The sequence below is a fragment of the Carettochelys insculpta genome, chromosome 11, assembly GCF_033958435.1.
Source record: "Carettochelys insculpta isolate YL-2023 chromosome 11, ASM3395843v1, whole genome shotgun sequence".
NCBI lineage: Eukaryota > Metazoa > Chordata > Testudines > Carettochelyidae > Carettochelys > Carettochelys insculpta.
In genome coordinates this window covers 35225201-35251670 of record NC_134147.1, presented here as the reverse complement: position 1 = coordinate 35251670, position 26470 = coordinate 35225201, and the positions used below count along the sequence as shown (strand labels likewise).

Below are 26470 nucleotides of genomic sequence, written 5' to 3'. Positions count from 1 at the left end.
CTTGATACATAATTCACTTTTCTAAAATGCCACCTATCATTTTTATGAGAGTATGGTTTGATACTTTGCTCCTGCAAAGCTTAATACTAAAAGGCAAAAGACTTAGGGGGGTTATTTAGGAATTTTGGAGAGATTTAATGTAGTAAACTCCTGTGAATACCTCAGTTTATGTGGCTATCCCCTTTGATTACAGTCCAGGAGAGTAACTGCTGTTTGTATAGGGAAGCAGGAGATCCCTGATTAGTTGCTGTATTGTAATTGCAAGTAGATGAAAATGACAAAATAGGGGCTTTTCTAAGCATGTTTTGATTATGATCCAACCTGTCACATACAGAGATCATCTTCTGATGGTCATCCAGTATGCAGATCATACCACTGAGCTGTCCCCCTCACCGCCCCACTATCCCACCTGCCTTCTGTTACACCCTTCACCCTGTCCTGCTAGGCCAAAGATTGCTGGGGGAGACCAGAAAGGCACAGAGTTGGGGTAACAGCCCTGTACTGGGGTAACAGATGCTGGGAGAGCTCAGTTATAGGGACTTGACAGCACCTAGCAGTAAGCCTTCAAATGGGCCCAAAAACTAATTCACTTGCAAAAGTGCTGGTTCAAGCGGTGTTCTTTATTACATAGGTGCAACTTCCTAAAGGTTTCAAACAAGCCATGCTCATGTGGTTAAGAACATAATAGGGTTCCCTCAGATTAGTAGTCTTTTGTATTTCTTATTTCATGGGTTGTTACATAAATGTTAGCTTATGGAGCTTCTTACTGGGGTACTAAGTACCTTTTTTTTTTTTTGTTTTTTTAAGAGGTGGCCATAGGGCTGAGTTCAAAACTGGAGTCTCCCTACACTTTTATGCTGCAGTTTTATTCAAGAATATGAGCTAAGTGGGCCATATTCATCTCAGAGGAAATGATATTCCTTCATATAGTGAAGGCACTGGAGTATCACTAGCAATGAAATTGGCTCAGGCAACTTAACAAGATTAATGTGTGTGGTGCATATGTCCACATGTCTTCCCTCTCGTGATTTAACCCTATGAAATACAGAAGAGGAGTTGAACATCATCTCAATATACCAGTGCAGAGCAGTTCTAGGCATATATGCTACATCTACACTATTGAGATCTTTCAAAAGAAGTCCTTCAGGAAGATCTCTTCTGAAATAACGTCTTTCGAAAGAGTATCCACATACAGAAAAGCAGATCAAAAGAGTGATCCACTCTTTTGAAAGAACGGGCTAGGGAGCAAAAAATCAGGCCCCAGGAGGCCTTCCCTTTCATGGGAATAAAAGGGCCTCCAGAGCATTTGCACATTTGGTTTTGAAAGAGGGTGCTCTTCCTGAAATGGGATAAGAAGGGCGATTTTGAAAGGAGGTGCTGCATTCTTTCCATTTACTTTCAAGAGAATGCTTTGTGTGTGTAGGTGTTTCACTGGATCTTTAAAAAGAGCCCCCTTTAGAAATGTTTTTCAAAATCTTGCTAGTGTAGATGCAGCCATAGTGTCTGGCTTTCCTAGAAACCTGTGTGTTCCCTTTCCATGCTGTTCATGGAGTCTTGCTATGTTGATTCAAATGGTGATTAATATAAACATTTAAAAAGAAACCCCTCATATCAATTTGAGAAACTGCTCACCACCATCACATCAGCGCTAAGATATGGACTATGTTATCTGACCAGAAGACAGGTAGGGTTCATATTTAGCTCCAGGTAAGAGTGTTAACTCTTATTGTGCAACCAAGAATCTGAAAAGTTTCAGAGCTCCACTGCTTACATAAACTGGGAATGCTGGGCCAGATTCTGATCTCAGTTCCATCTGTATAAATCTGGAGAGCTCTTGGAACTCTATCTGTATGGGATTGGGCTATCTGACTGCAATACATCATATGGGATCACTAATCCCGTTTTAAGGCCATTACTAGGGGAAAATGGGCCTGGTTGTTCTAACTAGAATGTTTACATGGTTCCTCCACAGTAGTGGAGGCCTGCTTAGCCTATGTGCCTTGAATTCAAGCTATTTTCTTAGTCACCGCAACTTCAAAATCATTAGCCAAATCTAGATGAAATTTTTGGAGTTTTATTTGCTTTTATGAAATAACATGAAGCCCAGTTCTCCACTGACTTCAGAATTAGCCCTATAAAATATGTACTTAGAAGCTTAAGATCTTAATCCTACACCCAGAGAAGAACATACAAAGACTCTTATTGATAGCAGGGGGAACTGGATTAGATCCCAAAGCCCTGGTTTAGTTTAACCCCTGTGCTAGGTTTTGAAGCAAGTTCAGATTCACATTTCTGCAAGACCCTGCAGGATTAGGGCCGAAGTAATCATACTAGCATAAAAGCATTTTGCTAAATAGAACGGTAAGTTTATGCATTAGTTGTCTATTTTATTTTTTATTTATTTTTGCAAATGGAATACTTGTGGTTGTCTGGAAAGTAGGAGTTGCAGAGGAGGTGTGATTGTTTTGGTTTTTCTGCTTCTTATAGAGAGCACAAATAACTGTTAAATATGTGGTCAACAGTATGTATAATTTATCACAGATGTAATGACTCCTAAATTTTTAATGGCTCATTTGATTAAACAACTAGTGGATCCACACCTTATTAATATATTAGTAGTAAGATCACTTATTCTGGTAGGGCCTTCATCAAATTTAAATTACAAATTACCTGTCACCAATTAGAAGTTGAGTAAATATTGACACTTAAACCTACCATCCTACTAATCCTAGATATTGCTGTGCAGTGCTCTTTTTGTGCCATTATTTCCCAGTACTGAGTACTGGCACCTCAGCAGTCCCAGCCATGGGATAGGCAGGGAGCCAGCTGAGTACCAGCACTGTGGTGTGGTGTGTGTGTTTGCGGTATTTTTTTACAAAAAAGGCACTATTGCTATGAATTCTGGAAGGTAGCTGTAGATCCTAATTTCACCTGTATGCAAACAGAAAGCTGTAAAGTAAACCCATGCTCAAGAACCAGAAACAAGATTGCCAGAAATAAATCTTCACGGTATTAGAAGATACCATGTGCACTACGACAAATAGTCTTTCTAAACTAACAGACAAATATATTTTGTTTTCATTTCATATCCCTTTTAATCGACACCAGTGAAGTACATTCAAAACATTTCAATGTGTGGATACATAGCCTTAATTAGGTAAAGAGTTTACGTTCTGCAGGGTTGTGGTTCTTTTTTTTTTTTTGTTTTGAAACATCAACAGTTTAAAACCTATATTGGCAAGTACAAATTATTTCTGACTCCAACGGACATTGTTCATCCTATGTATCTCTCAGACTTTTAACTAAGCAATGATATTGATGGGGAAACTTGCTAACTTGAAATTACATGCTTGAGAAGTAAAACGTGGGAATAGCATGCACGTGCAATACAGTGGTCGGCAACTTTCATCATGTAGCACATGTGGTAGTCTGCTGGCAGGCCACAAAACTACATGTTTATGTTGACAAGACCACTGCTTCCCACAGCTCCCATGAGCTGTGAATGGAAACTCCAGCTGCTGGGGGGGGTGAGGGGGGGGGCTGTGCTTACAGATGGCCAACATAAACAAAATGTCTTGTGGCCTGCCAGTGAATCGCCTTCATTTAGCCATGTGCCAAAAGTTGCCAGCACCTGGTGTAATCTGGTGTACATGTTCACCTACTCTCTGTAGGACTGTATGCATTGCTTTGCCACCTTTGGGTGCTATTGGAGATGCAGTTTGATATTTGCTTGACCTTGTCTCAGTTTTCAGTTGAGATCGACTGTCATATTTGAGATAACTGTATTACTAGCTATACCTCCCATTCACTGTGATAGCAGTTAAATTTTGGTGGAATTAAATAGTGAGGGGGAAATCTCAAAATAAACACAGTAAGGAGAGGTTTTTATTTTTGTTTTAAGGTGTTAGATTACCAACAATGAAAGAAGAACCAGAAGGCTCTCCAGAGGAGGAAAAAGCTTCTGTGGAAAACTTTCATGTACAAAACTATTTAGAAGAGAAGTGTCCTAAGTCACTAGTAAAATAGGAGATGATACTATGGTACCCATTAACTTGATGAGGTGTTCATTAATATCAACAAAACTTTAATCCAGTCTACTAGCAAAAACAAATTGGAGGCTAGTTAATGGAATTGGTTCTATGCTATCTTGATTTGGTTATGTTCCAAATCCTGTGGCTGGGTATTTAATACCCTGTTCAGTCATAGTAGGTGCAGAAAGATCCAATAATCTATGTATTTTCTTATGGGTGTGTTCGCAGTATTGAATGAGCAGACAAAAGCCTCCATACCCGCAAATTCATTAGTGTTATTAACCAACATGAGACCTGATCCTATATTCCTTGTCATGTACATAATTGCCAATGAAGTCATCAGGCAAACAGAATTCATCCCTACCATATGCACTGATTCTACAGAAGGAAACACTGTAAAACTAAAGCTTTTGATTTTTTTCTCCTGTTTAATCATTCCAGTAATTGTAAAATACTTTAGTGTAGCTATATAAAGAAATATAAATAAAATTACCAAAGTGCAATTTTTTAACCACAACAAAGCTGTGCTGCTCCTTTACTTGCCTGTTGGTACAGAATCTAGGCTGTAAAAGTAAATGGACTGTTTGCTTGTTATCCTCGCAAAGCTTATGTGCTTCCTGCAGCCATTGCCATTATGTCAGTCTTATAAATTCACTCTTAGAAACTGGCTCATTTAGTTTTCGTTCTTTGGCCACTGTTTCTAGCAGCAATTTCCAAGGTATGAACCACCAACTGACTGGGTCCACCCAAGCAGAGTGGGAACCCGGATGAGTGTCAATGGAAACATTGGCTAGAGCTGCGTTGGAAGAAAAGTAACCATACTGGCATGGAATCAAAGGAATGAAGAGAGGGAAACGCTTTTTTCTCTGGGTTAATGAAATACATGTGTAGTTCAGGCATGCAAATTTTTCTGTGGTCAGTCATTTCTCATACCATTTTATTTTGGCTAATAAAAGTTACTCCTGAGGTGAAAGGAGGCAGCCAGGTCATGACCTTCTTTGCCAGCATTTCCTCCCAAGCTCCCTAATGTCCTAGTTCTAATTTAAGGCCCTTTCTTTTGAAGGCCACTGATCCTCTTTGTGCACCCTTGCAGCTGTCTCGGGTACCATTCAAATTCTAGATTTAAATCTCCATGACCAGCTTTGCTTAAAATATATAAAACACATAGGACATTTTGGGACATTCTCTTTGGTACAAGACACTGCCTAGCTACTTTCTCTGCTGGGACTGACAATAACTTGTCATGCAAGTCCAAATGTAGGTACCTTTTTGCAACGGGTGGGGTTTGGGTTTGCTGTTTCCAGTGAAAATAAGCAGTTTCATCTAGTTCCATGCTAGATGGAATCTGATGAGGGATGGATGAGAGCAAATAAAATTCCATGATTTTGAGAAATTGCCTCTTCCCCCCCCTCTTCTGATCAGTGCTGTCTTCCAGTACAGACCACAGGTTTGGGAGTTTGTAATACCACCAGCCCCTGCTGGCTCCGGGATCAAGAGTCACAGTCAAGCTACTGAGCATGGTTCTTAATTCTTGTTATCCTCTGCACCAGGATTTATTCATCATCACACTTCTAAGGTGCCAACCATTATAACATCTGGATACCATTAAAAATACAGTCATGTATTACAGTAGAGCCTTGAATCCCCCACTGAAATCAGGGACCCACAGGATCTGTACAGGCTCTTTAAGAGGCAGCCCTTGTCCCTCTGAGCTAAGTGTAAGTTAGAGCCCTGTGCAGTCACAAAGTGAGCTATTTGAGATGCTCTAGAAGTTGGGTGGGAGGTGTTCCTGAACACAGGGCCTGGCTTTTTCTTATAAGTGTTCCAGTTTGGGAACACCTATGGGGATGCCAGACCACAGACATTGCTGGAGGTGGGACATCCCAGTATAGAGGTCCAACCTACCAACATAATTGAAACTAAAATGATTATACTTTGTTTTAACAAATAAAATATGTAGCATTTTACAATAGTGTGCACAGTATCTTGAAGTTTCTAGTGTAGAGTTCTCCAAGAGTAAAGCAGAGCACTCACACAGCCTCAGTGACTTGACTGGCTCTGCTGCATGCATAGCCACTAACGGTTAAGTGTACACAAAGACAACAGATGAGGCAGTATTACCACCACATTTTATGGATGGAAAACTGAGGCATGGGAAAATGAAGTGATTTGTACATCCCATGGGAAGTCTGCAGAAGAGCTGGAAATCAAACTCAGATCTCCATAGTCCCCATTCACACCTTAAGTACCAGACCATCTTTCTTTTCAGTCTTCAGTGAATCTTATCAGCAAAGAAAATGGGAAACCCACAGTTGGGGGCGGGGGTGGTGGTGAATGCAATTCTGAAGCAAGGTGGAGGTAATTAGATAGTTTGTCACCAAGAAGAGTGTTGCTGGTTTGCAGAGTAAAAGGAAACTCTCCTCCTGGGGTAGCAGCGATACCATGGAGGGGGCTGTGTGCAGTGAAGACTGAAGAGCAGGAGCTCTTTCCAAACAGTGCTGCTCCTTCCACCTTTATGCAACAGGCAAAGCAAATCTTATAGGGTAGAAGGAACGTGTTTTTAGTATTGGTGGTTACACCTTGCACAGAATATGAATACGCTGAGCAGAAGTAGGAAGATTAGAGTTAAATTGTCCAGTGTTTCAACCATGAATGCATAAAGTACCTAGGATTCACCAAGTGAGCCACTTCCATCCTTCTGCAGCAAGTATGTTGCTTTTCATCATCCGCTGCAGCACCTTTGGGCTATATTCCTCAGTGCAGATCTTCACTGAAAAACTAGACGTTTTAGTCTTGAGAACCAACATTTTGGTTCTCATCTTCAAATATGTCTAAAGGCTATTGTAAAGAAGAGCATAATCAGTCCTGCAGATCCCCTGAAAGTGCAGGAAAAGACATAAAATGCTTTATTTGCAGCTATGGAGATTTAGGATAGGAAGTTTTTTTCTAATATCTAACTATACAGGTATTTTAACCTCTGGAATAGTGTTGCAAGGGAAACTGGTTAGTCCACAACACAGGAAACTTTCAGAAACAGGTTGGACAAATATACCTCCAGGATGGTCTGTTTTTGATCCTGCCACCATGCCAGGGCTGAATTTGTTGGCTTTTCCAGGTCCCTTACAGCCCCATGTTTCTATGATTTTTATGGTAACAGCTCCAGCTGTTGGTGGAGCCCTTAGATTCTTACTATCTGGAGCTCAGAACAGCCTTGCCTGCTCATCCCAAGAGCTCTGTACTACAGCCTGCTGTGTTCCCCACAGACACTTGCAGTGAGAGAAGAAAAGGGCAGACTGAGGCATGGTGCTTAAGTTGTGGGGAGAGGCAGTAACCAGGCAGGTGGTGGGGAGAGGGGCTCTCCCTTTGTTTTGTAATAGCAATACTTGATCCCTGGCAGTAAGTGGTAGTTCCTTTTCACATTAAAAGGTTGCCACTAGAGTGGGTATTATGGCCTCAGAGGGCCAAATCAGAAGCTGTTCTGCAGCATGAGGTTTAAGATGTTCATCATTGCTCCTAATCTGGGCTACAGCGAGGAAAATACAGGCAAAAATGCTCCTCTTTTCTCTTGGGGGTGAAGTACGCCAGTATTCAGAGACATCACCCTTAATGTCTTCAGAGAGCTCCCATGGCATGGTTCAGGCTATTTTGTTCCCATTTATTGGCTCTTCTGTAAAATTCTCTGTATAAATGAAGTTTCCAGAGATTTTAGTCCATTCACCACCTCATCTTCTGGAAGAAGGGTGTTAACCATAGCTTTGATCCTTTGCCATTAAGTTCAGTGGAAAGATTTTTTTTTTTTTTTGGTTATGTGAGAACTAGATCAGTGCTCTGCTTCTGGGAGCCCAATATTAAGACTGTGGGCAACAAAGCAAAATGCACATACTCCAAGGTGCTTATCTTTTTCTGTTACCATCTGTCAACAAATGTAACACTCTGGGTGTTGGGCTTCAAACGTAGGAATATCACCACTGTCTGCAAATGCCTTTTGCCTTGCAAGATATCGTGGCTTTTGAGTATTTAAATGTTTTTTCTTTCCTTCAAAAAACAAAGCAAAACAAACCAGACTATTAGTGCATATAATTTGACAACTCACTGTTTTTGAAAGTACTTATTATTCTTGATGTTTCTAATATGACTTGTTAATGCCAATTTGCCAGCTATTTTCAAATGGAGGATGACAGAGGCAGTGTTGCAATTCCATGCTTGAGTTGGTGGCCCAGCAAGATACACCAGCTGTATTTTACACTGCACCCTCTTCCACCTCCCACTGTGTTTCTGCTGAGAGTATGAATGAAGAGAATCTTACTCCCATGAAAGTATGTCAAGCTCTTAATGAAAAGTACAGTTTCTGAGCTGAAGGATAAAACCCAGCTGCAATAAAAAGTGTTGGTGGGCTTAATATTAATAAGCATATTAGGAACAGAGTAATCTTTGCATTTCTTCTGTTTTGAGATAAAGAATCTAGTATTTTTTTGGCATAGCAGGTGGAATAATCAATCAGCATCTTCAGAATATGTACAGTGAAGTTTTTCCTGCCTGAATACTAAAATGAAACCATAACTTTTTTTAATGGGCTGTAGCCATAAAAACACTAATGCAGTAATTAAGGCATTATTTGGAAAGCGTTTTATATCTTAACTATTTTTTTTGAGATTAAGCTTCCTGAAGTATTCATCCTTTGTACACTCTTGTTCACGCCTTTTTCTGCTTCTATGTGCATCTCTTAGCAAGCTCATATTTTCAGTTTTAAGAGCTACAGTTTGCAATACAGTACATTTTCTTAAACTTACACGGGTTGAACCTCTCTCGTCTGGAACCCTTGGAACCTGACTGGTGCCAGATGAGAGAATTTGGCAGACCATGGGAGGTCACTATTTATTTTCTAGCACATTACCAACACTTCCGCTGCTTACTGGGCTCTTAGAAGACATGTAAGGATAAATCACAGCTAAGTGACAGCACAGAACACTGGGAGCCAGGACTGGTGGCTGTAAAACTTTATGGGACCATGGGAAATTTGGCCATTCCCATGATAAATGGTCATCAGGCTCACTAAAATTATCCCATATTAGGGATGTTGCCAGGTGAGAGAGTTTTGAATTAGAGAGACTCAACCTGTACTACATTTTAATGTGATGCTTTAAGAAAATGTCCTTTTGATAGGTTAGGTGTAAACATCCTACTTGCTTTTAGCTTAAGACCATGATCCATCCAATTGTTGCCTATTCAGAGTCTTTTAAAAATAGATGTAAGGGTCATTGTTGGAAGCCTCTTCCACACTGAGGCCTGCTCATGCAATCGTAAAATTTAGACTCATATTTTTTAAACTGCATCCAAGTCTTGTGATTCTGTATGTGTACATGGTAACACAAAGTCACTACTTGGATGTCTGTGCTGTCTTTGCATATCAATATAAGGCTGTCCTAATTAACGTCATTACCCTTTCTGCAAAAATGGCAGCAGTTCTTTAAAAAAAACAAACAAGGATTGATTCTAGTCTCATGCCAAATGGAAGTCAGAAACAGTCCTTTTGAAGCTAGTGGAGATAAACTAATGAGCAGGGAATGCAAACCTACAATCTTGAGGCTAAGGTAACTGAAAAGATACATGGCAACAATATCGCAATATTAGAGAGTGACCACTTAGCATCTGTTCATAGGGTGATGGGATCCCTCCTCACCAAAAAATCCCCTGTGAATTCGAAAAGTTTGTCCAATTTAAGTGGAAACAAAGATGGTGCTGAATTGTCTTGATTGCAATTTTACATTAGTCAGTTTCAGATTGCTTTGCCATCTGGGTCCTGTACTTTCAGTCTTAAAAATACCCAGACTTTTCCTTGTTTCAGAGGTTGAAAAGTGTGTGTCACAGCCACAGTTTTTTGGTTTTTTTTTTCCATCTCTGGGCTAATAATTGGTGCTGTTTAAAATACAAAACTTTACCTAGATTTCAAGAGTGGTTTCTGCAAAATTCTTTACCATGCTAGCCTTCTCCCAAATTAGCGTATAACATGAGTGGTTCTAGTATTTTTATACTTAAGTTGTTGTGTAGCATGTCTCTTCTAAACAGACTCATGAGTGCTGCGTTCATTAAGTTCAAGACAAGTTTTCTAGCACTGATTGTTATACTGAGAATATACTAGACAAGGGCCTCAGACTCGAAATGAGACAAGTAAGCTACCGCAATTCATTAATGCAGCATTTAAATAATTTTCTGAAAGACTGCACATGTTAGACTAGCCCCCTGGGCACATGTAACTTATGCAGCTGCTTATCCAGTCATATAGTGACTTAGTGGCAATATAAAGATTCTTATAAGGACAAACTATTGTTGCAGAAATTCTTCAAGTTCTTAACAATAACAGTCTATCCTTGAATAGCAAACACTCTGAGCTGTTAGTGCCATGTGACTTGTGTGCAGTTGCATTTGACTTTTACGCTTCTACTAGTATATGCTGGGAGAAATGGCAGGGGGAGGCAGCATCCTTCATTAAAAGGCTTCTTTCCCTCCTAGTAGGGAAACATCTACTACCTATGGCTTGGTAGCTGACATTAGCAGTTTGTTTTTCTTCTTTGTCGTTTGACCTGTTAGTACACATTCTGTATAAACCACTCTGACTTACTTGCATGCACACACAGTCTCTCTTGCACAGCTTGCGATTCCAATGCCTGTCAGTTATTTTGCATGCTAACACCTCGTACAACGTTGCAGCTGGTAGCAGAGCTAAAATTCAGGATCTTTTGTTCTCCACCCTCTTCCAAATCGATACTGATGTAGTCCTCAACACTGCAATATCACTTTTATCTTATATTAGGGCTTTCAAAATTTGCAGAGCACCACTATAGGGGCCGTATGTTGACTCTTTGAGAGGCTTCCACATTCCATCCTGAAGGGACAATCAATGATACATGCTGACTAGGACATTGATCCCCAACTGAGGGTGGGTCCACACTAGACCTTGCAGTGGATCCTAGATACAAATTCCAGCTACGCAATTGACATATCTACACGTGATTTATCTGGCCAGCCTCACTGAGGGAGGACAGGAAGAAACTCTTCCACTGACCTCTCTTACTCCTCCCAAGAATGAGTACAGGGATCAACTGTTGACCACAATAGTTCAATTTCACACATCCGCACTGGACACACAAAATCAAATCCCGGAAGATTGACCCAGTCAGGGTCAATCTCCCAGTACATGTAGATGTGCCTTAAGTCTCTCCAAGGTACCTTTTTATATAGTACAGTGTAATAGTGGGAATATGCTTCCCTTGTACTACAGTTTGCTAGTCCTGCACAAATCGGAACAACTTAATGGTATGTCACATGGACTTCTAGGCACCTGGGTACCAAAGCTTTCATGCAGAGTATCCGTTTCCCATAATAACGTTGGTTCCTTAGTCTGTCCTGCAGCAGATGAATTCCCCCACTTCCCTTGAAAACCCTGCAGAGTGCCCTTATGATTCATGGAGCTGCAGGAGTGTTGGAAAGCTGTGACTTTGAAGAAAGGGGAGTATTAAAAGTATTGGTGAATGACTAAAAATTTATGGAGTATCTACAAGGCCAGGTTTTGTTGTTTTCTTTCCTTCCCATGGGACCACCTGTTGTGCAACAAATATTCCAGAGCTTTTAAAATTAGTGTTTTTTAGACAAATTTTGTGGCTGGGGAACTGCTATACAGTAGACCTCTGACTTACTCAGAGGGTGCGTTCCTGTACAACTGCACAGAAGTCAAATTTTGCATTACTCAGGGGAGCCAGGAAACTGACCAGCGCAGCAGCACTGGACAGTTTTTTCTGGCTCCTGTGAGTGTCAGGGAGCCAGGAGCCAGCTCCCCACCACTCACAGGAGCAGGAAAACTGACTGGGTCCTGTCAGTGGCAGCAGCCACTCCAGTCAGTGGAGTCAGGCTCTCAACTGCCACCACTGACAGGAACAGGGTTAGTTTCCTGGCTTCCCTAAGTGGAGGGCAGTCTGGAGTCAGGCACCAGCTCCCCACCACTGTTGCATTAATCCAAGATTCATGCAACCTGAGGGAACGTATCTTGGGGTTCTACTGTATACTGCATGCAGCTTCTGCAAAAAATCCTAGGAAGGGGGTTTCTGGTTTTGTATTTTTCTTAACCCCAGCAAAGTGCTGATCCCCTCCTAGTTAGCACTGAGCACTGACAATGGTTAAGGTAGCAGTTAGTACAGAAAGGTCCTCTGACAGTTTTGAGAAATGGCTCCCTATTCAGTTTCAATGTATTTCAACAACTGCCCTCTGCTCTCATGGAGAGTATCCTGAACTCCCACTGAACTTCATCTCTCAATCTTACCCACAAAAACTCATGATCTAATAAATAAAATGGCTTAGTCTTTAAGGTGCTACAGGAATGCTTGTTTTTTGTGCATCTCTAAAGAGACGCTGCCTTTCATATTCAGCAGTGAATAAATGTTGTTGGCTATGGTTATGTTGAACATAATATTTCAAGGGGTGTCTTCACTGTAGTTCTGTTTTCCTATCTTAGGTTCTCTTCCGGTATCTCCATTTTCAAATAAGAGTTCTCTAGGTACACTGTCTTGATATTTTGATGTGCAGGTTTGGGTGATAAATCTTCCAGATCTTCCCAAGTTTGTCAGTGTAGTTTTGAAAACCAAGAGAGGACTAACATTAAAGCAGGCTCTGCTATCAACAGGTCATCTGAATGTTGCATTAGTTGCCTCACATGTAGTCTGCACAAGGCAGATAAGTGGATTGCAGATAAGTCAATTCTAGATACGCAATAGCCATAGCGAGAGTTGTGTATCTACGATCAACGTAAATGGCCATCCTCACTAAGGAACGTTGACAGGAGAGTTTATCCTGCTGACCTCCCTTACTCATGATAGCAAGGAGTACAGGGGAGTATAGAGGTCACTGCTGACCCTCTGATCGGTTGGTTTTGTGCATCTACACCAGACGTATGAAATCAAACCCTGGAAGATTGACCCTTCGCAGGTCAATCTTCCAGGTTATGTAGATGTGGCCTCAGTCACTTCCACTAGAAAAGGGACCTTTTATTTTCTTTGTTTTTTTTTTTTCCAAACTTCTTTCTATTATGGGTGGAAACCCTACAGAATAAATAAATAAACAAAAAGGCCAGGGCAGAGAAGGTTTGCTCCTTATTCTGAAGGAAGGTGGTCCACCATCCTCCAAGGTGATTCCTGCTCCCACATCTCACTGTGAGAGGGATATTTCAAATGCACTCTAATGTGTACAAGTCCCATTAAAAGACACATCACTGCAAACACAACAGGGAAATCATTGGTCAGTGATCTTCCTCCATGGTTTTTCAGTCCTTCATATAGTCTAGAAGTGTGCCATGCTGCATTCCTATCCAGGAAGCTACACTGTGGAATTGCACAGCAAGGGAAGCTTCTACCCCAGCATCAATCATTGCTGAAGCAAGTTTCACCATCTTCCTTTGTTCATCCAATCATGTCTCTCAAAATTAAGGTTTTGGGGTTTTTTTCCTCTTTATATCTGGTATGATTCCAGTTAGGATGTAACTTCAGGCAGTTACAGCCTTGTTAGTCATTGGCAACACCTAATGCCAAGCAACTGCATCCCAGTTCATGACAAAAAGTATCTTAATGTCTTCCTCCTTTAGGGTACATGTCTGGCATGCATGTAGCAAGACACTGAAGCCAATAGGCTACAGCAATCTCATTTAATACTTCATGGCAATCTATTTTGCTTCAACATATGTGCCACTAATCCCAAGTCCAATTCTATGTCAGATTCCTAAATGATGTTTAGCATCCCTTGCCATTACACTATCCTGGTATTTGAAGTGCTCAATGCCTCTCCTGAGAGTTACGTAGAAACATCTTGTTGCTTTTTCATCAGACTTGGGTGTCCTCATTAAGATGAAAGCAATAAAGTGAATGTCTCTTCTGTTGGTGAGGAAGAAGCTTTTTAAGTTGCACAGAAGCATTCTTCAGTCTGGGAAAGGTTCTCAGCATTGCAGGTAAGACAAGGTGGAAGAGATGTTTTACCACATATAGTTCATGTCCTAAGGAATCATTTGAGGTTAACTAATTATGCTAAACGAGTAGCTCAAAAGTTTGTTTTCATCCATAGAAGTTGGTGCAGTAATACCTCTCATTGTACCTGTCTTGCCTCTCTAATAGCCTGAGACCTGCAAGTCTAAAAACAAGCCTTGTGTTTTTGTCTCTCTTGTGGGATAGTTTTAGACCGGAAGTTTCTGCATCAACCACTAATTCTTTTTTTTCCAAACACTCCAGTCAAGTCAGTAGTAGCAGGGAGGCTCTAATGGGTAATCTTTTTTTTCATCCAACCAGGATACACGCTCTTTTGTAGGCTTCTTTTCATCCATGGATTTTAAAGATTAGTTTTTCAGCATTACAGTTGAAGAGGGTTAGTAATAACATGCAGCCCTGCTTGACACCAATCCTCAAGTCTAATCAACTACTTTGCTCATGCCCCATAAATACCAAAGTAGTTCTGCTTCCATAGAGATTTTGTATCAACCTCATTATATTTTCACCAACTCCAGCCAGCCACAGGATTGTCAGAGGTTCATGCTGTATGCTGTCAAATCCCCTTAGCGGAAATCAAAGACTTAGACTGCTTCTTGCATAGTAAATAGACTGAATATTTATTCTGTAGCCTTTTTGGGAGGGGGAACAAAATTCAGCTTATTTTCACACAGGGTATTATCTACCTCTGGTGCGATTCTCTTTAGGACAACGTACAGCAGTATTTCTTTTATTAGTGTGTCAATGAGATTGTATAGTAATTTTATTTTTATGAATGGGAACTAGTTCACTAACCATATTAACGAGCTTATGATATTTCAGGAGTGTTTCTGCACCACTTTTAATTAGTTCTGCTTATGTGTTGTCCACTCCAGGAGCTTTATTGCCTTTCAGCATCCATACCATTTACACAACTCCTCAGTCACAGGTGGAGTTCACATGGGCAAGCTTAGGTACATGGGGGCGACTGAGTCTGTCTGGTAACCTGTACATGGAAGGCACATTTGGGAACCCCTCAAGCCTACAGGTGTTTACAAGGAGCTTTTTTGAGTACACAGCTGTGTGTTAGTAAAGAGACAAAAATAATGGCTGCAGGGGGAAAAAAAAAAAAAAACAGGGCAGGGGATTTAGCAGAGTAATTAGCTTGTCATTGTTGGGCCAGAGATGAGGAAGAGGGCTGAAGATTATCATAAAGGGAAAATGTAAGAGGATCTGGGTGGTCACTCCCCAGGACAAGGGGAAGGTGAACAAGGATACTGCTTTGTTTTCACTTCAGGCTAAGTTTCTGCTACAATAAGTGGTAATCGTGTAGCTGAAGACTCTAGTCTGTGTTCTTGGCTGTGTCTACACTTGCATTGCTCTCTTAAAAATAAACCCCCATTTTCAAAGGCACCCTTATTTTCCCCACACACACTTTTTTTTTTTGAATAAGGGTGCCTTTGAAAATGGGGGTTTATTTTCAAAAGAGCCACATCTACACTGCTCTTCTTTTGAAAGAAGCTCTTTCAAAAGAATATGCAAATGAGGCACCAGATATGTAAATCTGCACCACCTTTGCATTTTTGATTTCCCTCATTTGCATGCCTGTCTCGAAAGAGGAATGCTAGTGTAGATGTAGCTCCTGTGTGTCAGCTCAGCAAGTCCAACCATAGTGGGCTTCCAGGTTAACCACCACCAGCACTAAGTTGAGCTGCTCATACAGATCTCCTGTGCCACTTTCATGCCCAAGATACAGTAAATTTTATTCATTTTGTATACTTGTCAGCAATATTAACCCCAAGTCTTTGAAGTAGTAGTTTTCCTGGTGAGGGGGGAAAAAAATTGTTTAAAGTCTTCATGGGTTGATAGGCCTTCCTAGCAACACTGCTACTAAGGATTTTTGTGTATCAGTGCATTGTAGCTCAAGCGAGTCCTTTGTCTGTGAGTCCATCTCTTTCTTTCTGTTGGAGATTCACTTTTCATGGGTTTTGCTCTTAACTTCCTTTCTTGGTTGATCTCACAGCTCTATAATCTTCTTTGTGGCCCAGGTCTGCTGCTTTGGGGAAACGGAGCCAAGGAGTTCATCTATGTTAATCTATTTTATTTATCCTTTTTTGAGCAATCATAAGAACAATGGCAAGCTGATTGCCTATAGCCAATTTCTTCCAGCCAACCAGTACGACTAAGCTGTTTAAACAAATGTGGTGCAATAGCAGGAAAAAAAAGTGTGTCTGAAGATTGTACTGGAGGGTTTTTTGTTTTGAGAAGAGGTACTGTATAAAAGGCTGAGAAACACTGTTCTAAACTACAGTGCAGCAAGTAAGAGCCTACTCATGTGGAGTGACTGCAGTGTCCATAGCAGGCATTGAGAACTGAAAGCACAAGCACAGCACAGGACTGGACCTCTTTTTGAGAAGATCAATAAAGATGTTTGCCTAAAGCAGTTTAAAAACAAAACCAACAAAAATTCATTTCTTGGATAAGACAGGTTGAGAAGGACCTCTAGGTGGCAAAGTCGCAATAATTTACCTGCATTGGGGTGGGGTCATTAGGTAATAATTCCATTCAGGCAGACTCCGTGCTACTGTGTGTGCCAGAGTTCTACGCCTGCAGTCCCCCTCCATGGGCAGTAGGGTTCTTGGGCATGTAATCAAGCTGCAAGAGTGCACAGTAGATGTGCCATTATGTAGACTGAGAAACTTTTAAAACACCTTGTGCAGAATTAGCAAAAGGACCTCCACTGCAAACAATCAAGAAGAGGCAAAGCCATGCTGGGCCAAGTCTGCAGGTAGCAGCCATCATCATAGCCTCTACGCAAGATTGGTTGTCAGAAACACCCAAGGGAGATCCTACGTGGATATAAAGCAGGAGAACACAAACAGCTTCCGTTCATATAGAGCTTAATTCTTCTGTGCTTTGTTCTCTCTATCATTACTGCTTCCTTGTTAAGATCAAAGTGGCAGCTTTGGTTTTATGATTGTTCAAACTCTTGAATGTCTTTTTCTGCTCTGCTGTCTTACTCACTGGTATCTGGACTGTCATTCACACAAGAATAAACAGAGGTTAGTGCTTCTGAAGCCAATCAGAATTTGCTTTCTGAATATGTTCGATTTTCATGTGTAGCTTTACCCAAGCTGCCCTAAGGCTGGATGGGATTGAAGGCAAGAATGTACAAGTAATTTATAAAGAACACTTTCTGTAGAGGGAAATAAAATTTATATCTGCAGCAGAAAATAACTCACCTAGTAAAGCGTGTCACTGTTAGCTTCTAAAGCCATATGTCTAATGTTTAGAAATGAGGAATCCATTCAGTAAAATCTAGTATGTACCAGTGCACAATGTGGGCTATAAATGTAACACCCAAAAGATGGGGTATATAAGCCTTAAGCAAAAGGATTAGATTAGATATATTTGAAATGTGGTGTAGTTAATATTTTATCAAAAGCTATTGAAGCCTTCATAGGTAAAAATTTTAGATGTGTGTATGTTACATGTAGCAAAATGGAGGTAAACGTTCATTTGAAATGAATAATTGTTATGCTCTTTCTGCTTATGGATAGTCCGTGGGAGTATCTATTTTATTTATTATTGTGTGGCTCAGACATGGACAGTTGAGCTGTATTTCTTAGCTGTGATTGGTATTGCTCCTGGTCTCTGACTGGACAAGCAGACTAGGTGTATTCGTACAAATACTGATGCCTATGACCTTGAAATTTCTCTTTCAATGTTTTTTGCCAGTAAATACAGAATGTACTTCCCTGGTCCGGCACCCTCCGGACCTGACCAGTCCCAAACTAGGGAGGTGAATTCTAGCCTCTCTTCTGATCGACTCTCTCCCCAGCCTAGCTCCGCTTCCAGCCTGTCCGGCTCCCCTGGCAGCTCCAGCCTCACTGTAGGCTGTCAGGCTCCCTGTCCTCAAGCCGCTGGCTGCCGGACTCCCAGCAGCCTAGGTTCTCTGGGCCAGTAACATTCACAGCCCTGCTGAATCATGAACTTTGCCAAACTGGAAAGCCTTAGACCAGAAAGGCTCAAACTGTACCTTGGCTCGAATGTTCCTAGGAAAGACCCAGGAGAGATGCAAGAACATGGCAGAAACCAGCTATAAACATTCAAATTTAATCTTAGCAACCCTTTATCTTTAAATTGTAATTTAAGCCATGAATTCTTTCAGAGAGGATATACATCTTAATCCAGTGTGTAAAATTAACTTAAAAGTACTGTTTTGACAGACTTTCCCTAAATATGTCAGAGTTCTGAGGGAAGGACTAGTTTCTCTATCTTTTAAAAATGAAGTTAGAATTCTGGGGGTCTCCTGTCCCTTCTGCAAATAGGCGGTCACTGCCTACCATACTCTGGTCACAGCATCCCCTTTATCTAATAGAACAGTGGTGTCCAAAAGAAATTTAACAATCCCCACAGACACCCTCTTCCCTCACCGCCACACCCCCCGCCCCCCACCGAACTGCCAAAACTCACTGGAGCCAGGTCACCCTGAGCCCTGCTGCTCCATGCTGCACCGCAGGAGGAGGTGCCACTGCTACCACATTCTCATCCCACCAAGTGGTGGGGCACATGCACAGAGGACACTCCACATGTGCGGGTCTAAGGAGCTGCTTCTCCACACCACGCTGTCCTGTTTGCCACATGTGGTGAAAGGACAGTGTATTGGAAACCATAGAAATAGACTGCAAAACAAGAACTGGTACATGTTTGGGCTCTTATCAGTACTGTTGGTGTATTCACTTTGGAGTCATTCTAGCAAGGGTTAATAAAAACGCTTGAAGCTTATCTGAATCATAAATTTGATACCATTCACCACAGCTAAATTCAACTGAGATGAATTTTTAAACCTTTTATTTCCTTTTCCAACTGCAGTCTTCCTTTATAAGAAATTGATACACATTGGAACTTCCTTTTAATCATGGAGAAGGGAATTGCTCTTTGTGGGTTAAAACAATGAGAAATCCTGTTGACACCTTATAGGCTAACAGATTTATTGGAGCATAAGCTTTCTGGCGATGCATCTGATGAAGTGGGTCTTTGCCTACGAAAGCTTATGCTCCAATAAATCTCTTGGCCTATAAGGTGCCACAGGACTTTTCGTTGTTTTTGCAGATACACGTTAACATGGCTACCCTGTGATAGGCTTTATGGGTTAGAAACTCAAGTTTTATAACCCATTAGCTGCCTCTCATTTTGTTGTTATGGGTATATGTATGGAAGGGACTCGACAAGAGAATACATGGAGCGGAATTACCTTGTCTGAGGATTTAGTTTGATGCACACAGCCAACTCTATAACTCTCTCTGAATCCTCCTACAAGTGATCTATAATACACGAATGCTACAGAGCTAGAATGGAGTTGTTTCTGTATAATCAAAAGTGGGTGCCTTCTCACCAACTACTGCTTTCCTTATCAATATATCCACATGAACTGTTACTGGATGCGAATACTGGGCCAATGCAAAAGGGCTGCCTCTTAATTATATTATTGTATCCTCCATCTCAGTGGAATATGTGGCAAAAATACTAAAAATTGGAAAATGAAATTAAGTGAATCAGCTCTGAATGCAACAATTGGGAGCATTAGTTGCCCAACTTCTGCTGGGTATAATTGGAACATTCAACCTTTATCAAGAGATGCTGCCAGTAGACTGGAATGACCACAGTTCACGTTAAAACCTACATCAGTGTCTGATCAGGGATGCCATACTACTAGCTGCTGCTAAATCTCATCAATTTCTGGATTACATAAAGAAAAAGTTTCAGCTCAACAGGATTTGGTGTTTATACGCCACAGAGTAAAAAGAATGAGCGCCACTGACAATCCCAAGATTGAGCCTTTAGTTCTCTTGTTATGGGAAGGAATAAATAAGTCGTCTTTCTTCACTTTTCCCATCCCATTTATGTTTTTATAGACCTCTTATATCCTCTGAGTCACTTTTCAAAGCTGACAAGTCAGTCGTCTTATGCTCTCCTTATATGGCTATTCCACATCTCTAATATTTTTTGTTGTAATTTCCAAAATGGGCACTGGCAGCTCTAGTCACCACCACTGACCAAGTTGTTTAACAGTTGGGTTGATGGCGTAGTGAGGCTAAGGCAGTATTCCTGCCAGTTGTGGCTCCTGAAAGCATCAGTATGTCCCTATTCTGGCCCCTTCATATAGAAGCAACCAGGAAGACTCCTCAAACTGCCCTCATCCCAAGTGCTGACTCTGCAGCTCCCATTGGCTGGGAACTATGGCCAATAGAGCTGTGGAGGCAAAGGCTTCACCCACTCTCACATTCTAATCCCCTCTGCCTCAGATTGGAGCCCTGGTTAGAACCTTGTGCTGCTCATTTGTCACCACCCTGAAGTCTACGTCTGTGGTCAGAGCCCTCGCCTACTCCTGCAACCCAACTATCTGAGTCAGCCTGGTAAAATGAGTGAGTCAATGAGAGTGGGGAGAGAACAAGTGGCGGGGGGGGGGGGGGGGAATGCAATTAGCAGGAGTTGGGCTTCGGAGAAAGTGGTTCAACATGTAGAAAGCTGGTAACACTAGGTTATGCCGGTTTTCATGACTAGTCAGCTCGGAATGTTATGAATGGTTCTAATCTGAATCAACTATACAAAACCACTTCTAAACCTAATTGGAATTTTCATAAAAGAATTTTGGGAATTAATTGGGTTCTTAATTTTAAATAACTTTTTATTTTGGGAAGGGAGAAGTGAAAAGAATGTATAAAGTGTATATGAAAGGAGCGTAACATCTGTCCTATCTGCTTTTTAGGTGCCTCGCCAGACACTGATTTGGGTTAACCAACTCATGCAGCAGAGATTTGTGCAAGCACTTGGCACAGAGGAGAAAAGTGAAGAGACTGTGAAAAGAATCTTCTGTATTCTGAATGTGCAAGAGTTTCAACCTAAACTTTTTTAATTTTTACTTATTTTTTTCCTATTTTAAGGAGTGAGGCAGTTGAAGTTACTAGCAAACCAGCATGGCTAGGCTTAGATTTGTTTCAATAGCTTGCCTGTTGGTGCTAGAATTGCTCATGAATTCATTAACTGAGCCTTCCATACAAAACAATGAATGTCCACAGCTTTGTGTATGTGAAATCAGGCCATGGTTTACACCACAGTCAACCTACAGAGAAGCCACAACAGTTGATTGCAATGACCTTCGTTTAACAAAAATCCCCAGCAATCTTTCCAGTGACACTCAAGTTCTTCTTTTACAAAGCAACAACATTGCAAAGACCACAGATGAACTCCAACAGCTTTTCAACTTAACAGAGTTAGATTTTTCACAGAATAATTTCACTAGTATCAAAGATGTGGGGCTCTCAAATCTAACTCAGCTCACTACTTTACATCTGGAGGAAAACCAGATAACAGAAATGACTGACTACTGCCTGCAGGACCTTTGCAATCTTCAGGAACTATACATAAACCATAACCAGATTAGTAGCATCTCTGCAAATGCATTTGCTGGCCTGAGGAACCTTTTAAGACTTCATCTTAACTCTAACAAATTAAAAGTTATTGACAGTCGTTGGTTTGATTCTACTCCTAACTTGGAGATCCTTATGATTGGGGAAAATCCAGTTATTGGAATACTAGATATGAACTTCAAACCACTATCAAATTTAAGAAGTCTAGTTTTGGCAGGTATGTACCTCACTGATATTCCTGGAAATGCATTAGTAGGCTTGGATAGTCTTGAAAGTCTTTCCTTTTATGATAACAAACTTGTCAAGGTTCCGCAGCTTGCTCTTGAGAAAGTTCCAAATTTAAAATTCCTTGACCTCAACAAAAATCCAATTCACAAAATCCAAGAAGGTGACTTTAAAAATATGCTGCGGTTGAAAGAACTTGGGATCAATAATATGGGAGAACTAGTTTCTGTTGATAGGTATGCACTAGACAATCTACCTGAACTTACAAAACTTGAAGCTACCAATAATCCAAAGTTGTCTTATATACACCGTTTAGCATTTCGTAATGTTCCTGCTCTGGAAAGCCTTATGTTGAACAATAATGCTTTGAATGCAGTCTACCAAAAGACAGTGGAATCCCTTCCAAACCTGCGTGAGATCAGTATTCACAGTAATCCACTCAGATGCGACTGTGTCATTCACTGGATCAATTCAAACAAAACTAATATCCGTTTCATGGAGCCTTTATCAATGTTCTGTGCTATGCCACCAGAATATAGAGGACAACAGGTGAAAGAAGTGTTAATACAGGATTCAAGTGAACAATGTCTTCCAATGATTTCTCATGACACTTTTCCAAATCATTTGAATTTGGACATCGGCATGACAGTGTTTCTAGATTGCCGGGCCATGGCAGAACCCGAACCAGAGATTTATTGGGTAACGCCACTTGGAAACAAAATAACAGTTGAAAGTTTCTCAGACAAATACAGGCTGAGCAGTGAAGGTACGCTGGAAATCACAGATATTCAGATTGAAGACTCGGGAAGATATACCTGTGTTGCTCAAAATATAGAAGGGGCTGATACAAGAGTAGCTACGATAAGAGTGAATGGAACTCTCTTGGATGGTACACAAGTGTTGAAAATATACGTCAAGCAAGCTGAATCTCATTCAATATTAGTTTCTTGGAAGGTTAATTCCAATGTCATGACCTCTAATTTAAAATGGTCCTCAGCCACGATGAAGATTGATAACCCTCATATTACATATACTGCAAGGGTCCCAGTTGATGTACATGAATATAACCTCACTCACTTGCAGCCATCCACAGACTATGAGGTTTGTCTAACCGTATCAAATATCCATCAGCAAACTCAAAAGTCTTGTGTTAATGTTACAACAAAAAATGCAGCTTTTGCCCTTGACGTTTCTGACCAAGAAACCAGTACTGCCCTAGCAGCTGTAATGGGTTCAATGTTTGCTGTCATCAGCCTTGCCTCCATCTCTGTTTATGTTGCTAAAAGGTTTAAGAGAAAAAACTACCACCATTCATTGAAAAAGTATATGCAAAAGACCTCTTCCATCCCACTGAATGAGCTTTACCCGCCACTTATTAATCTCTGGGAAGGAGACAGTGAAAAAGACAAAGATGGTTCTGCAGAGACCAAGCCAACCCAAGTAGACACATCCAGAAGCTATTACATGTGGTAACTCAGTGGATATTCTGCTTCTGGTAGTAAGGAGCACAAAGACTTTTTTGCTTTATTCTGCAAAAAATGAAAAGTTGAAGACTTTTGTATTTTTTGACTTTGCTAGTTTGTGGCAGAGTGGTGAGGACAGGTGGATATTTCAGAATTTTTTAGTATAGCGTATCGCAATTGTTTGACACAAATGGCAGCTTCACCTAGCTTCCAATTCCTTTTTTTTTTTCTTTTCTCTTTTTTTAGTTGTGCTAAACTTAATGCTGTTCTAACTACAGTACTGAATAAAATTAATGACAGGCTGGGGTTACCTTGTGATTCACAACTAGCTCAACCCCTTTCTTCTGAAGCCATCAGTAGAGCGTACAGTATCCTGAAACAGCTAACATACAATTTTGAAAACAGCATTAAACCAGTTTTATAACACTGGGGTCTAAAGACTCAAACTGAGGGGGAAAAAATCTTCAGTGATGTTAGTTGACTGTACTGTAATGTTGTATCAACTGATTTGAATGTTTTTTGACTTTAAACAATGATTCTTTTTTTTTTTTTTTTTTTTTTGTAATGGTTGAAAGGCTTAGATAAACCTAACAGGCAATAGAAATATGTACATCAGATTTTTTTAAATGTAACAAACTAAATGTTAATTATCATTCTTTTTATTATATTTAGTAGACACTTTTAAAAAATACTAGTATTTTGTTGTGCTTAATTCACCAACACAGGGTGTAGAATGAAGGCAAAACTACAATAAATTACAGTTTTGTTCTGATTTTTTTTTAGAACAGTTGCAATAATGTATGGTTTTTAATTGTCACTAGATTGATTTGTCAAAAATGATCAGCAGTCATTGACATATTTAATGTAAAATTGTGAGGGGGAGGGCATAAAGTAAATTGGTAGACTTTTCCATTGTTGTTCTCAAGAAGTAGTATCTAGTTTAATTGGGATGTTTTTCCTGCACTGTCTTCAATATTAAAACACATAATACTGAAGAGTACCCAATCAGAGAGGGAAAGTACAGTAAGGGTTGTAAATGTATCACATGGAACATCAAAACTGTCTCTGTACGAGGGACTGAACTAAAGGAACTCTTTTGGTCTCTTCCAGCCTTACACTTTATCATGAAACTAGGTACACAAAAAGAAAATACATTGAACATGGCACATTTTCTTTTCTGTACACTTATATTGTAAGCTGTTATATATGATGCATATAGTTCACAGTCACTAATGACTAAAGAAAACTCAATCACTATAGTCAGTTTTAATAGTTAATTCATCAAAGGTTTACAGGGGTGGGGTGGGAAATCCACATTATTTGGATTAGTGTCTTTTTAATTATCAGTTGGGTTTTGAAAATTCATGGAATATCTTGCCTGGAATGGGGTTTAACAGTCAATATGTTTTATAGACTTTCATGGCTATAGTTCAGAATATCTTACTAAATTGCAGAATAAGTTGAGATGGTACAAAATTACAGAAACAGTTATGTGAATACATGAATAATTTAGAGCTGGATTTTCAGAATCGCTCAACGTTGGCCTTTCTGCTCTCATTAAAATCCTTGACAGAGACTGTTCAGTGTAAGGTCACAAAGGGAATAGGGCTTCTAATGAAGCATCTACTGTAGTCATGCCAGATGCCAAGTGAGGAAGTAGTGAAGTTTTGTAGTATATTAATTTTCTACTACCCCTCATTGCCTTACCTACAAGGCAGCTACTTGCTCATTCTGCAGTGATCACTAAGTATGTGGGATGCTGCTGCATGTTGATGGGCTATTTTTCGGTGACTGATGAGCACAAATGAAATTATCTGAGTGCTAGAAATGTCATTTTTAATTTTAAAATCTTTGGTAACTCAAATGACAAACTTCCTCCAGATTTCCTGGCAGGAAACTGTCCACCCATCCGTCAATCTCAACAAACCTTTCTTCAGACAGTTATGGCTGAATATGAGAAATAAAATCTCTGCATCAGCCTAAGCACTGAAAGAAAGTGCCTGTGGCGTTCAGGGGCTCTGCATCATTGTCTAACCTGCACTTAGAAATCTCCAAATACCAGGCAAGGATGGTCCCTTTAGTCCTGCCATGAGCACGGGGGCCTGAATTAGATGATCCCTTGTGGTCCCTTCCAAGCCTACAATTCTATGATTATCTAGCATGTAAGTTTCACAACTGAAAAACTTCAATGTAATAATTTCATAGCATTAACCAGTAGCTTCCTACATCTTATCTTTTTAAAGTTTGATAAAAACTATTGGTTTTCATGTGTGGGGTGGGGGGAAACACATTTACTATATAAAATTCTTTATGTGGTTATAAAATCTCAAACTGCTGCCTGCCATATATTTTTAAGTAATTCTTTTACAGGCATCAAGGTGGGAAACATTAATTTTGTCATACTCTCTCTCCTTAATGTCAATTTCTGTCTTTTTCCAATGTGCAGCTTTTAGAGCACCTTGTATATATGCACTTGTAACTTAATTGCCTCTGCTCTAATAGCAGACTTGATTGAAATGGGGCAGGGTCTGCTTTGCAGTGGAGACGCATTCTTTGTGTCTTCAATGTAAAGTACACAGTAAGGACATGGTTGCCAGAAAATTATAGCTTTCCTCTTGTGTGGGTTTTTTTTTTGGGGGGGGAGGGGTGTGTGTGTGTGTGTGGTTTTTCTTTGTTTTCTTTTTTTTTTAAAAAAAAAAAAAAAAAAAAGAAAAGAATTCACTGAGCAGGTGTCAGATGCTGCGGCATGGAGCTCCTCACCATCACATCAGCCTTCTGCAGCACTGAATTGTTGTTTAAGGACACTCAAAGTATCATGACAATAAAGAGTCATATTCTACCTGAACCTTGTATCCAAACTGCAGGAACAGGTTAATTTGTGTCTACAGCTTTTGCAGAGTGTAATGCATTAAGTAATGTGTCACGGGGCAGCTGCTTTCTGTAGAGAAATTGTAGACCTTTTGTAGCCCACATGTGTCTCATCCTCTGGGGCATTTGTTTCTTTACTAAGAAGCCATGAGATCAAGGAAGAAAGGGAAGGAGACAAGTCATGCACTAACTTTGTCATGCAGCTGCTCCCATTCATTTCAATTTATCATAAGTTTCCATGTTGTAAATGCAAATAGGCACAAGGCTCTGGGTGCCAGATCTGGGTTACTACACAAATGATGTGAAAAGCACCAGGTGCATGGGGAATATTATCCACATATAGATACTACCTCTATTACATATCCATAATTCACACTTGAGCAGTTAGCATGTATACACGCTGTGGTGTAAGCTTGCTCTTAAGCCCTAACCGAAGGCTAATCCCCCTTTCA

The 26470-nt window shown here is 40.4% G+C and overlaps 1 protein-coding gene across 2 annotated transcripts in view; it reads left to right on the top strand.

Moving 5' to 3' along the window:
* Positions 1-23812, top strand: part of LRRN1 (leucine rich repeat neuronal 1) — a 29959-nt gene extending 6147 nt beyond the window's left edge. The window contains exons 1-2 of one of the 2 annotated variants that reach the window (XM_075005316.1): positions 20332-20448; positions 20802-23812. In XM_075005316.1, the coding sequence (XP_074861417.1) occupies positions 21010-23160 (2151 nt within the window). In that variant the 5' untranslated portion in view covers positions 20332-20448; positions 20802-21009 and the 3' untranslated portion in view covers positions 23161-23812. Of the gene's footprint in view, positions 1-20331; positions 20449-20801 lie in introns of those variants that run through there. The other variant, XM_075005315.1, reaches the window with a different exon arrangement.
* Positions 23813-26470: the final 2658 nt, after the last annotated feature.